The sequence below is a fragment of the Magallana gigas genome, chromosome 8, assembly GCF_963853765.1.
Source record: "Magallana gigas chromosome 8, xbMagGiga1.1, whole genome shotgun sequence".
Taxonomy (NCBI): Eukaryota; Metazoa; Mollusca; class Bivalvia; order Ostreida; family Ostreidae; genus Magallana; species Magallana gigas.
In genome coordinates this window covers 10,298,352-10,313,015 of record NC_088860.1, presented here as the reverse complement: position 1 = coordinate 10,313,015, position 14,664 = coordinate 10,298,352, and the positions used below count along the sequence as shown (strand labels likewise).

General features: G+C 34.7%; 1 protein-coding gene across 2 annotated transcripts; it reads right to left on the bottom strand.

Annotated features, from left to right (window-relative positions):
• Window positions 1-143: 143 nt before the first annotated feature.
• On the bottom strand, window positions 144-11,852 carry LOC105334522 (tyrosine-protein kinase Fyn). 2 transcript variants are annotated; one of them, XM_011438004.4, is made up of 9 exons: window positions 10,963-11,852; window positions 9,368-9,782; window positions 7,463-7,492; window positions 6,335-6,603; window positions 5,827-5,991; window positions 5,250-5,509; window positions 4,945-5,098; window positions 4,569-4,700; window positions 144-3,282 (listed from the first exon to the last, which is right to left on the bottom strand). In XM_011438004.4, exons 1-9 carry the CDS (start codon window positions 11,459-11,461, stop codon window positions 3,107-3,109), a joined length of 2,100 nt encoding a protein of 699 aa, XP_011436306.3. In that variant the 5' UTR covers window positions 11,462-11,852; the 3' UTR covers window positions 144-3,106. The 2 variants fall into 2 exon arrangements, with proteins under 2 accessions (XP_011436306.3, XP_065924054.1); XM_066067982.1 differs by lacking the exon at window positions 7,463-7,492 and having other exon boundaries at window positions 10,963-11,821.
• Between the last annotated feature and the right edge of the window lie 2,812 nt (window positions 11,853-14,664).

Genomic DNA, 14,664 nt, shown 5'->3' with positions numbered 1-14,664 from the left:
GTTTATGTTTTAAATAATTGATGAATAATAGTTGTATTTATTTAATTTTAAACTTATATTTAAAGGTAATGATCTTCAAATGAGTTTCACTTAAACATGACTTCCCTTTAAAGGCAAACTGTACAAAAAAGCCAACTCCTATATAAAGTATAGTAGATTTATTAACTTGGAGATGTGGTGTATACAAAAACCACATGACAAAATGTCACAAATAACAATGGTTTTACTGTGTGGTCCGAAACCACTTCATTTCATAGCAGAAATAACAAAGACTCAGTTACATATATACAAGGAAAAAACCTATACATGATCACTGAATCATACAAACCTTTGACGTAAGATATATTACAGCCTTTGGAAATGAATTAAAGACAAAAAAATAGTAGCTATTAATTCACAGTGGACTTGCAATGCCCCCAGAAAGAATAATGCATCTCTCTCCTCTCCATCTTCAATACATCAGTAATGGATCAGTAACAACTTCGAACTTTTGAACTTTTTCCTTACAACACTATTCATTACAATTATGTGAGGTTAAAAACAAACCAGATGACAGGACAACAACATGTTTCATCCAACTTACTGGCGCAAGATCCCTTAAAAATTATTTAATATTTCTAGACAGCTGTTATTTTTTCCCCAACAATTTCAACCAGACATGAAAGGCCTGGACATCTTTTTCACTTCAAAACAAAACAAAAAAATTCTTCCAAAATATTTACACTTCCATACGTGCAGGATCTTTTGTACAAAAAAAAAGTTCGATAAAATAAAAAAGATATGGTATGAAAGTGAGAATGCTGAAATGAAGACAAAAATAAAATGTGATAAATGGTATAAAGATTGCATTGGGGAGGTTTCATATTCACAACCTAACTTTTCATCAGATACATGTCTATTCAACATATGTACATCACATAAAAAAAAAAAATGTAATAACAATAGTTATTTTGGATGCTAGTGATATTATATATTTTTAACTAAGATAACACTGAATTAATTCATACTGAAGTGCATTGCTACCTGTGTGATACATAAGGGGTGTGTGTGGTGGGGGTGGGGGTGGGGGACATAATCCACATATTACAAACATACAGGGACAAACAAAAAACTTATTTGATATCAAGAAGATATTGTCAAAGGTGAGAACAAAAAAAGCTATATGGTTGAGATTTCTAGTTAATGCAGCCATTCTTATAAACAAGAACTATACAACTGAACATAAACACTCTGACATAAAATTAAAATTGTCGTACCAAAATATACATCTGCACTCTTTAGACGTCACGTGGGACAAACATTAGTTATCGAATCCCGTCATTGATTTACAATCTTTTATCACTTGAACATAAAATGTTTCCCACCTTTTAGTCAACACAGATTTAATATGCACCAATAGGATAACAAACTACCAAGTTATTAACTTTAAATTTACAGATAAACATACACACACATATTTGGAACAAGAGACAGCTGATTGCTTGTCAATATCAGCTGCTGAACACAACTCTTCTGTGAACAATACCAATCACCAAAATACAGGAAAAAATGTTATTGCTAATTTTTTGGCATTGCATATTCCATTACTAAGTACAAATTATTTTGCCCAAGATAAATTTCTTTTTAAGCCATCTCGCATTGACTTTTCTCACACGAGAGTCTGTATCAATCATGAACTATGGTGAAATTTTACTTCTCCACTTTACCAAAATGGCAGGGAAAAAACAAATTCTTAAATGGAAAGATGTTTAATAGCAATGAAAAAAGATGGCAGAGATTATTTGCACAACAGATTGTAAGGCAAGATTATGACTGACAGAGAGAAAATAGTGAGAAGTAAAGCCTATGAAACACTGCTATGCTGATAGAAATTGAGGAATTAATTTTTTTTACTGCAGGTTGAAAAACTACTGGCCTGAATTGTCGAGACAGAAAAAATACTCATGTTTCTGTAAATAACTTCTACCATACAAAAATTTCACTAATAAAACTTGCAATTTTGAGAGAAATTGTGAAAAATGCAAAATCATGTATGTATACATTACTGAAGTTTTCATCATGAATTTCCAAGTATACATAGAATCAAACAGGAAACTTTTTTTTTTGTTATGTGCAAAAAATACTATAGTATAATATATCCATAATTTCAAAGTTGTTTGCATTAAATAAAAGTTATATGAAATGCTACTGATACACAGTAAATGGTTTTGCTGTTGTCATTTTTATAGATTTCGCCCTAGAACTTGTGAGACATAGCACATAAGTATACAAGCCGGACAGCCCGCTGTCATTTATGAGACCAAAGGGAAAAATACAGAGTAACAAAACATGTACACATTTTCCAAAAGAGTAAGAGGCATCCAAATGTTCTGTGCAAATTACTCAAAATAATGAATGAGGAAATATTAAAATTAATAAATTGTCTTTGAAATAAATAACAATAATGGCCCTTTTGGATGAAAAAATGGATTCTAATTTTTTTTTTGTCACGTTAGGTACATCATATAAATTTCAGTGATGTACTGAAAATAAAATGGTATGACATTTGGGAATTTCAAAAATAATGTGCCAAATAGTGTCATGAATGTGCTTATATGTAATGTATTGCTCTACATGGTAAAATCCATAAACTTTTTATAACTTGCCCGGTTGTTTGCGTCAGTGAAAACGGATGAATCTTTGTAGAATAAAACTTGTGTCACTATAATTGGTTTCACACTTCTAAGAGATTTAAGAAAAGAGGTTTGTAGATATCATACATGAAGTTTGTAATCATAACTGGACAAGCAACAACAAAAATATATATAAAAGTATAATATATCTGCAAGTTGCTGTAATAAAACTTTGATAATTGTATTAAATATTTGAATCATAAGAATATTCTCTATATACAAAATTCAAAATTTACAATATAAGTAAAAAAAATAATAAACGTAAAACAAAAGCAAATCATTCAAGACAAAATAAAAAAAATTTATTAACAAGATAAATGGATTCCTAAACCACCAATAAACGCTTAAGAGAGAACTGGCGGAGTTGCTTGCCCTTGGTACAGATAAGAGTAACATGCCCATAGACTGTTCGTGTTGAACACAATGTGGCTTTGTCACGTACTTTGAAAGTCATGCAAAAATGTGTTTAAGAAGTCAAAGGAGGGGCGTGAGGGTGGGTTAGAGTTCCAGCAGGTCAGGATGACCTCGTAAACCTCTGGGGGACAGATTTCTGGGCGGGGCATTCTGTAGCCTTGCTGGACATGCTCAAAGGCTTCCTTCGATCCCATGCCTGTAAGGTTAAAGATATTATTAAGTTTTAATAATAATGTTGATAAAGTTAAAAACATTATTAAGTTTTAACTAATATTATCAACGTTGTCTCCAAAAATTGAAGTAGAAGGAAGAAAAAAATTCTAGGGTTCTAGCTTATAATAGCAGGGTAATTACGTCATTAAAGGCAGAGAAATTCCCCGCCCCCAGGTTTTGGAGACAATCCTGATAATACATGTATTAGATGTTTTAATATGTGTAACAATGATTGTTACAATTAGGGATGAGTTTGTTTACTAACACCCTTTCCTATTCTTTTCACACGGAACAAACGATTATTACATGTGGGATGAGGACTGTTTACATGATCCCAACACGTTTTTCAAAGAGATACAATACACGTTTGTGACTCAGTTATTAGGATGATTATATTTATTTGTACTTTTAATCTCATTTTACTCCTACTAGACTAAATCTTTTTGATTTCCATTTCCTTTTTTACAATATTTTTACATATTTCCTGCTTAGAGTATTACTGTAAATTCCTAATTAAAAGCATGGAATTAATATCCGCGTAAAATCGCGAGAAGCCTGTTTCGCGAATTCTAAAATCTCGCTTTTAATTTTCGGACACATGTAATCTACATGAAACTATGATAAAATTTCGACAATCGCAATTTTATGGAAAATCGTTGACTCGCGGAATTAAGTACTCGCGTATAATAAGGAATCTACAGTATTACAATAAATTGTGGTCACATGTTATAAATTACTCAAAATCTATTTCAGAAACAAATAGGCTAGGGATTGTCTCTCAAAAAGATGGTATATAAAAATCAGTTGTTTTTTAAGAGTAAATATTCATTAATGCATGTTATCTCTCACATAATGTATACTACTGTGGTTTCATTAATATTCAAGGGTATCAATTTTCGTGGATAAAGTGAAAATCACAGTTTCAAGGATACGTAAATTCGTGGCCAATGACCCTTTCAATACAAAATGTTAACAGAAATTGCATTTCAATGAACATTTAATTTCATGGATCAACTTAACAACGAAATCCCCGAAAATTGGTATTCAACGAATATTGATGAAACCACAGTATACATTTAATGTATAGTGCTCCAACAACTTTATTTACCAATTTAATATAATTAATATAGTTCCTAATTTAGTAACATAGCCTAATCCTTGTTCACAGTAATTTCTTTTGGAAAAAAAAAACTGGTATAAAACAACGGAGCCCTATTCTTATTCCCTGTAATTTCCCCGTCCCTGAACAGAAGAGCTGTAGTTTCTCACCTTCATAAGGCTCCTTTCCGTACGTAAGGATCTCCACTAACACGATGCCGAACGTCCACACATCTCCTTTTGTACTGTATTTGTTACACAATAACACCTCTGGGGACATCCATTTTATGGCCATTTTTAACCCTGAGAAAAAAAATCATAAGAAATCAATTGAAAATTTTTTATAGGTGAAAAAAACCCAGGAGAAATCAATGGAAAATTTATTATAGAAGGAAACAAAAATCATAAGAAATCAATTGAAAATTTATTATAGAAGGGTGGGTGTGTTTAGAAAAAAAAAATCATTTGAAATTCTGAATGTACCCAGTATTGACACAATGACAAGTATGTTAAAGCTTTATTTTTGGAGTATCTCAATGTAACTTACCTCTTCTGAAATTGAAATCTGGGTCATCCTGCACTTTCGCCATTCCAAAGCCTGCAATCTTCACCACATTGCGTTCTCCAACTAGGATGTTGCGAGCACCAAGATTCCGGTGCACAAAATGTTCCTTCTCTAAGAATGCCATGCCTTCTGCAATCTGTCAGGTAGAGCCAGTACATTAGTGATTACAAAAGAGTACAGGTAATCTATTAACCTCTCAATAAGTTCATTGTTACATGCAAATTCATTCATTCATTCATTCATTCATTCATTCATTCTGTCTCTCTCTCTCTCCACCAGACAGATACCTGTGCAGCTATCCAGAGTAATTGGGAGAGGCCGAGTTCATGACCTTTGCCTTCCCTCAGGTAGTTTGAGAGTCGGCCATTGACCATATACTCTAATAGGAGGTAGATGGGGGTGGTTTCACTGGACACGCCCAGGAGCTTGATTATGTTCGGATGTTGAAGCTGCTTCAGTAGCTGAGCCTCATCCAAGAAGGCAGCAGAGCTAACTGCGTCTTTTTTCTGGATTTTTATGGCTATGTCTCGAGAACTATGCCAGCGTGCTACAACAAAAATATCATTCATTGATTCAAGTACTACTTTTTTTTTTTAGAAAAAGGAATTCCAAAGATAATTCTTTAATATTTACCCCATTTTTATCCATAAAAATTCAACCACTTTCCTCCATTTAAAAAAGATACTTAAGAAAAAAATCAGTTGGCACTTATCATACAGACATTGATATTAAGATAAATACTACCGATACTTCTTGCAGTTAAACTTATAGATAGTGAGGTGCTCTTTTCTCCTACATTTCTAATTTGCATGATACGGTTTGTGTTCCTCACTTTCAATAGACACACAAACTTGACCTCCCTACCTAGCCATACTTCTGCGAACTGCCCACTTCCCAACTTCTTGACCCTTAAAACCGTGTCCCTGGTGGTAGCGTACTCGTCGGACTTGCCCCGGTCGAAGGCCCAGATGAGTGACCGGGGCTTCATGCACATCTGTTGTAGCTTGCAGCACAGACCGTCAGCATTGTCTGTAAAATCACAAAAAATGATTTGTCACAAAACCTATATATACTATTATAAGGCTTGTTGGCTTGAATCATGTTTTGTGACAGAAAACACCCCTTCTTCTGTTTAAACTTAAATTGAAAGAAACGCATGAGGAAAGATCCATTTGTTAATGAACTCTTGAAAGATATACAAAAGCAATAAAATATTACATACCAGTAACTTGATTACATACCATAACTTTATTACCAATTAGAAACTTCAAATCTTATCATAATATCTATTATTATATGATTATGCAAAAAATTCATTAATCTTCTAAATGCAGAAACAAATCTAGTCTTAATGAACTGGAATAAAGCAAACCTGAGTAATGGTTGACAAGTTCGTCTAATGTCCTGAATTGTTTCCGTGGTGTAATAAAATAAGCCTGAAAAGCACTCTGTGGTTCTCTCTGAGTATGTATCTTATAATGTTTCACAATGTAACCTCTGAGTTCATCACAGTCTCTCACAGACAGGGTATACGTGTCAGGGGCCGCCTCCCCCTGCCGCACTAAGTACGTCCCCTTGGGGTACCCCGGACTCAACAGCCAATCCTCCGAGGCCTGTCGGGACACTTTACCAAAGTACCAGCTGAAAAATCAAGCAAAATAAAGTATTAAAAATAAGGGGTTTTTTTTCAAAATATTTTTTACTCTTATTTCATATCATTATCTTAATTTTTTATAAAAGAACACAGGTACATGTAATTTATTATTTATTCAAACAAAAACAATGATCTGTATAGAAACTTAAGAAAATACAAGGTTAATGTTCTCTTTACAAGATTACAAGATAATAGGAGTGATCGAAAATTGAATTAGTTTCAACTGCAAAACTGCAGATGAGTGTTAAAAGGTTAATCAATCTTATAAAACTATTTTTAGATGTAAGACGGAAAACCTCACTTCCAGTTATAAAAACAAACCATTCAGTAAAAGTTCACAAAAAAAGGAAACTAATTTCTCCAACACCTGCCTCATAGAAAAGATATCACACAACCAAATGGGAGTCAAAAATTACAAAAAAACAACTTCTCAAGTTTTTATTTTTTGGCAATTTAAAAAAAAAGAAATTTTGAAGGTTTACACCTCTTTCACTATTATACTGGTATATGGCTTTATACAATATTGGATTTGATCTTTTTAAAGTTGGGATTTACTGCAATTGTATTCATTTTTTTTCTTCAGTTAATTATTATCTCATTCTTTAAAAAAGACCCCCAAAACATTAAGGAAAATTTCTAATCAGGAAATTTTGTTCAAACAAGACAAATTTTAATATCAAATTAAAAAATTGACTCTTTTTTTTTTTTATTATTCATGTATATAAAACATTTTAACACCTAACAACACTAATCCAAATCAATAACCACAGCAACCTCATGTACAAGTTTCATTAATCACTGAAACCTGTCCAAGTTTTATTAAAGTTTCAAAAGTAATGCTTTTACTTTCTCCTACAGCTCTTTTCATCCCGTGACCTAAAAATTAACAAAAAAGAAGAAGAGTGCATGGCGGTGTCAATTAATTAATGGATTGAACTTGCAAGAAAAATCTCAAGAGAGAGAAAAACTTGTCTTATCATTCTGTTAAGGCACATAGAGAGCCTGATAATCAATTTTCAAACCCAATGCCCCTTGCGAGCTTTTTTATCTCTGGCGTTTTCATTGTACATCTTTTTTTCTGGATGCGAGGCCAGGTATATTGGCAGTCTGTAAACATGGTATATTTTACAAGCTCTTTCGAGTTGCAGGTGTTTCCAGCAGAAATTTAAAGTATTCCCTGCCAAAACTCACATCTAGCTTACATAAGCTTTCAAGGAAGCCCTATCTTGTATGAAATACTGTTGAAAACTCCGATTTTTAGAAGAAAAAACCTTTCTATGTACATGTATGTTGAATGCCTACAGTGTCTTTTGGCAGGATGTTATCATAACGATCATTAAGACATAAACCTGACACAGTAACACACTTTGGATGAATATTACTGGTTGATAGTTCATCTACATGATCCAGAAACATTCTAAATATATGTGATGAATTCGTCACCGACTTCTATGAAAAATCTACGATTTATCACTTTAACAAATCAAAACAAGTTTGTTTATCAAAGGCTGACATACATATTATCCTACAAGAAATAACTGCGTTTTCTTTCAATCAAAAACCTATCAGGTTGAAAACATCGGAGCATCTTAAGGTCACAGAAATTCTTCAATGTTTGATGCTATGATCAGATATAGGGACCTGAGACTACCAATGGCAGAGCAACAGAGAGGTGGCATGACACTAAATGTTTAAAAGTCATGATCTGTGGGGGTGAAATCTCTTACCCACCCTTCAAATCCTGTCTATTTCTCATTAATATACTCAAATCTTTATAATATCAGACATGACGTCTTACAGCTAGCGTTATCATTAATTTCATAATCCATCATTTATCGATATATACACAAATGTTCATTCTCCAAATGTTTCACTCAACAAGAAGAGCAATTCTCTCCATGTTCACCATCTTATCAATACCGGTGAAATTTAAATTTTTTTTTTTCGGTTTTGCAAGTTTGATGTATCAGTCTCTGTGATTTTCTGATGAATCGAGAGACTTCAAGCTGAGCCCAGATATCTTGTATAAATAAGAACTGAAAAACAAATAGGAATTTTTCCATCCAGAACTTGATAAGATGAGGGATACAAAATATGCAGTAAACTGATCAGATTTCTGTGACTCATCCATGTAATCTTTCAAATTCTCAAAAATGAGATTTGATAAATTCCTTAAAATCATCTGAATTATTAATAATATGCCTCAATCGAATCATAGATAAATGATTTCCCCCACATTCTGTGGAAATATTTCACCAAATTTTATATCCATTTTGCAAATTGAATCAGTTATCTGATGGCTGAATTATGTCAGAATGAGTGAAAAATATTCTCTGACATATCAGATCACTCAAATAGATATGCAAAATCTTCCGAACAAAAATGAATACAAAGTGGTCCTTCCATGCATAAAAGGAAGACCTGCATTATGAAAAATGAACCTGGTCTTTCACATTTTGAAGCATGCAGTCAATTATTATTTCCATAATAATAATTTCCAAATAAGAAAAGCTCTGTTTCTTCACAGAAACTATCTAAAGTCTAACAGGAGTTTTTCTTTTATTTTCTTCCTTCTTATTAGTTTTCAAATTCCAGTTATCATAAACAAGACATTTAATACAAGATGATTGATTTCATTTTTTTCCCCGAATTTTTTTTTCAAGAAACTAGAAAATGAAAACAAGACCTTCAATTTTATCAATGGAAAAAAAATGAAATGTCTATGACTAAGATACAAATGTTTGTACTCACTCAAAAGTCCTTAAATGTTGCTCCTGTGGCGTGGGTGGGGCAAACGATTTTGGGGGAGACACCAGGGTGGTTGTGGTCTGTTTTCCCGGGGAGGGTCCGTGGTTCCATGGTTCCTCATCCTCATCGAGCGTGTCTGAGAGCGAGAGGAGCAGGAAGTTGTCCTGAAAATCACCGATCCCCCTCTCAGGGATTTTTGTGTCCTTTCGGCACATTGGGCAGGGGAAGTGCCCTGGTTTCTCCCCCGGGTGCCTCCTCACATAGTCTCTCAAACAGTGCTCACAGAAACTGTGCAAACATGGTAATGCCTTAGGTTTGATGAAGGATTCAAGACAAATCTTGCAGGACAGAAATTCTTCTTGTAGTTTTTCACGTAGACTTGATCGACTTGAAGGCGTCCTGGCCATGGTTAGCCATTCTGAAAAATATCAAAAATGCAATATCTCAATTCATACATACTCTTTGGTATATGTTCTTTCCCCCCTCCCCCAAACCCACTTTGGAAAAATCCCAAAACAAAAAATCATTCTCATTTTGTTTTTTAAAGTCACCACAACATGAACTTTTAAAAACTATTTCAAATTTAAAAGTATCAGAGAAAAAGTCAGAAAAAAAATAGAAATATTACAACAGGGGAACAAGGAGGGGGCAATTCTTTCCTGGCTTTGATGCAAGCATATCCAATATTTCTGCGCTAATCAATTCCCTAGTTGCTCTTTAAAGGGACCCCAAACTTTCATTTTATTGGTGTGTTTAGCACCACATTATGGCTTGTGATCAACAAAATGTGGTTGATGACAGTGTGATCTTGTGAATATCCTGTCCATTATCTTAATTAAAGTTCAACAGTAATGCTGTGAATTTGAGGGGAGGAAATTGCAGCATTTTGATTGTTTCTCAAATTATCCCAGCAGTATCTAACCTCTTGCATTGCATTTTTTTGGAGAGGGGGAGCCCTGTTAACAATAGAGATCATCAAACGAACATGACAATGCCGTTGTGGTGGCAATCCACTGGGGCTTTGTGGTTGAAAACACTTCTCCCGATATCACTCAGTCAAGAATCCTAAATTTTTGCAATTACTTGAGTGCTGCACAAAAAATATGATTTTTTTTTTTTACCAACAATTTACTTTATGCATAAAAATCTGTTGGCTGAATTTCCAAAAATCAATCTTGATTATCAAAGTCATACTTTTAAAACAATGATTACATGTACTTTTGCATTCCTCACTCTTTTTCTCCCCTCACTAAATAATTAAAAGTGTAGATCTTATACATAATGCTAATGCATGTCCTAATTTTAAAACATCAAAAGCAGGGAGCCAATGATCAATATTGTTTCAACCTACATAATTACTGATTGCCCAGTGCAAGACACAGCACAGGTTCCAAACGCCTGCCAAGGGAAAAAACAGATGGTGTTCCAACCATCCTAATGCAACATTGATGCATTAATTTAGCACTTTTCTGCATTAGGTTAAAGCAATGTTAATGAAACTTCCCAACTTTATAATGGTACAGCTTAAAAATGCTTTACCTTCAAGAAGAACTCAAAAATAAACTCTCATTTTTTACATGCCACTAGGCTAAAACTACCTGAAACAAATGCCTTTTTCTTCTTGCGTAGTTTTGGCATGGTAGAAAACCGTTCGAATTGATCACAGGGTATGCTTATAAGGGATCTTTCAGTCTCTGACGATATCACATCATTATTTGACCACCTTCTGATTTCAGCCTCCGACCCTTTGACCCCTGTGGCTGACCAATCACTTGTGGTCCTGCGTCCAGACAGACGAATCAGACACTTGTCAGAAAAGTCCTCGTTTTCCTCCGCTAAGTTCCAGTGGGTCCGCCCTTCGGACTCCGGATGGGGAACGGGGGGAGCGGTCACTTTGGTATCACACGGTATTCTCCAGGAATCACTCTTATTAAATCCATCGTCTAACTCAAACACACTGCTGGACGTCTCCTGAAGCAGGTTCACTTTATCGCTGTCCAAAGACTTTCCTAACCCCATTAAGACTCGGCCCTTCTCACCGGCTTTTCTGACTACATTGCTCAGTTTGGCTCTACATTCTTTTTTTCTTCCCTCCATGTGATTAGAAAAAGCAATTAGAATAGAGAAGTGTTGAAACAGCACACAGCTAAATCCTTGTTAACTTGAGCATATTGAAGAGATTAACACACTGATCCTTGCCGTTCGCTGGGTATATCCTACCCATGCTGGGGTTGTTGTTAATCCTCTCTACTAATCACCTGACCAGATGACGTTTGGGTCATGACAATGCAGACACAGGGACATAGGCTCTCTCTCTCTCTCCCTCACACACCGCAGAGCACTGAATTCAGAAGTCGAAAGAACTTCCGGAGTTTTCACCAACACTGATGTTCAAGAGAGTTTTGTCAGTGAAGAGGATGCTCGCCTATCTGTCTATTCTGCTAACTCTTGTTTCCTGTTCATAATTACAGCGGGGCTCACCACAGGGTAAACACCTGTTAATAATCACCAATGAAACCAAAACAACCTCACACCTCTACCCTTCCTCCAGATGGACACGAGCCTCTTAAAGTGAAATGGACAGGAATCATTTCCTTTCTTTTTCCTGCCTGGAAAACAGGGGGGAGGGGGTATAACTTTACCCAACTCCCTCAAAATACTTTAGGGAGTGGAAACACTTCGCATGCCTCCTCCTTTTACCCTCTCTCCCTTTCATTTCCCCCCTCTCTTCTCATCAATGAAGCATTGGTAGAGTGGGGAGAAAAAGAGAGAGCTTTTATGAATTAAGTACAAATGCCAGCTGGAGTGATTATGCCCTAGTTTTTTCCCCCTCTCTTAATTACAATTACAGGTATAATGCATTTATGACTTTGAGGAACCACAAGTTCTTTTGGGAGCTCTGATCATGGATTATTGCATCATCTGATCGTGAACCAGCAAAAGGAAATCTCGCTGTCTAATTAAAATGTTCAAGATCCCTGGAATTTCCCTTCAGCAGGGAGGGGATAAACAGTTGCCAATCCTTAAAATGTGTGCATTGCATAACTTTCACAAAAACATCCAATCAATTTGGCTTCTGCTGATGACAGGTGCACAAACACAAACTTATCAAATTTCAACACATTGTAGAACTGAGTTGGAAGAAATATCAATACCGATTTTGCCACTTCTCCTAACCTTGGAATTTTTCGTTAAAAAGAAAAGATTTCATTTCCTTTAATTTTTATTTCCATTCTATTTATCTATATTTGACTTTAACAACTAACAAGGGCTAGAATGCCTAGATTTTTTTTTGGATATTGTTTTAAAACTGACATTAGAATTTCACCAAGCACTAAATATGTACGTGTACTGCTTCATAGTATTTAGCTGATTAACAATTTCTACATAGACTAATCAAATTTAATTTGGTTTCTTTACATTATATATTATAAATTCTCTTTAATTATGATCTTAATAATTTGGGTTTTTGCATTTCTCTTTTAAAAGACATTAATAATTCACCTAATTTTCACAGCAAAAGCATTAAACATACCATTCCTACCATGGCACTTAAAATTCTTGAGAGCACATATTCTGCAGTTATTTACCAATTGTTAAACGATACAGTTGTTAAAACATGAAGTGCCATAAGTACTCAGCGGAAAAACTTGTTTACACAATGCACAATTTCTGCAGAAAGGAAAATAGCAGTACTTGAGCAATTGAGAAATATTTTAAGCTACAGTTTCCGTGATTGTCAGACACAAATAAAAGTGAATCTTTGTCAAATTGAAATTTCATAAAAGTTGCAAAGTGGACGACTAACCGCTATATAGAGTTATAATCACAAGTTGGTCATCATTTAGCAATGAAATAATCTTAAACAGCACATCTTTGCATTTTTTCTCATATTTCATTATTCCCATTGTTGAACAGACAATATTTCTATTTCTTAGTACTTCTTTAGGCTCATGTTTTAGAATTCTTTTCTAACATTTATTTTAAAATGGTTCTTTTAGAGATAGCATAAACTTTTAAATGAAAAACTGTCCAGATTTTGAATAGAAGAATTTTAAAATACTGATTCATTCAACCTTTCTAAGGCTCTCCTTGAGCCATTTTACATTGTACAATCACCACAGAAAACCATAGTCAGCAAAAACATTCAGTGTCAAACAGGATTGTCTCTAAAAATTGAAGGTGGAAGGAAGAAATAAAAAAGTAGAAGGGGTTCTGGAGGTCTGGCTTATAGCTTGATTGTGTTTGAAATGAAAAAATAGCCGGGTAGTTACATCACTTTAGGCGGGGGAATTCCTCGCCTCCCAGGTCTTAAAAACAACCCTGGTGTCAAAGTAAACCTTTCTCTAGCTACTGTCATTAAAATCAGTGCAATGGTAAACCTCTATCTAGCTGTTATAAAATTCTCTGCGTCACTGTAAACCTATTTAGAGCTAGAGTAAACATATCTCTGTGTCATGGTAAACCTATATTGCCACTGTAAACCTATCTTTATCCACACTGTAACAGCAAACCTCTCTGTGTGCCAAAGTAAACCTCTCTCTGGTTACAGTAAAATTCTCTGTGCCACAGTAGAAAGACCTAGTCACCTACCTATATCAGATACACCTCTTTCTGTGCCACTGTAAACCTCTCTCTGTGCCACTGTAAACTTATCTATTGCCACAGTAAATCCCTCTATGTGCCATGGTAAACCTCTCTAGCCACAGTAGACCTCTCTCTGTGCCATATTAAACCTATCTAGCCATAGTAAATCCTCTGTGCCACTGTAAACCTCTCTCTGTGCCACTGTAAACTTATCTTCAGCCACAGTACACCTCTCCTTGTGCCGTAGTAAACCTCAGAGTCTCTAGCCACAGTAAAACTCTCTCTGTGCCATGGAAAACCTCTCTTGCTACAGTAAATCCTCTATACCATGGTAAAATTTCTTGTGTCACAGTAAATACACTGCACCGACTCGGTTATTCAGACTCACTAGTATTACAAGGGAATGCTATATATCGAGTCACAAGTTATTATTAATCAAAAAATTAATAGGAATTAAAAAATATATATAAATGTTGTATGAGTTTACCTCTACATTTGGTTTTGTCTTCCATTACAACACAATATATGTTATTGATCACAGAAAGTGCTGTACATGCTTTTCGCACCACAGTAAAATTTTGAATAATTGAGATCCTGTTCTGTAATCATCATATGAGGTGGTATTTGCTTAATCAAGAATCAATTTGGCAGAAAAACAGTATTGTTGCAACTAAGCTAAAAAATCATATCAAAGTAACAAATGAATTTGATTT

Bases quoted from the DNA above. Each gene is read 5' to 3' on its own strand.
- LOC105334522 (XM_011438004.4), bottom strand. From the start codon at position 11,461: ATGGAGGGAAGAAAAAAAGAATGTAGAGCCAAACTGAGCAATGTAGTC. The intron at 9,783-10,962 runs GTAGTTTTAGCC...GATATTTTTCAG, and splicing joins GAAAAAGGCATTTGTTTCAG to AATGGCTAACCATGGCCAGG. The intron at 3,283-4,568 runs GTGAGAAACTAC...TTAACCTTACAG, and splicing joins CGGAAAGGAGCCTTATGAAG to GCATGGGATCGAAGGAAGCC.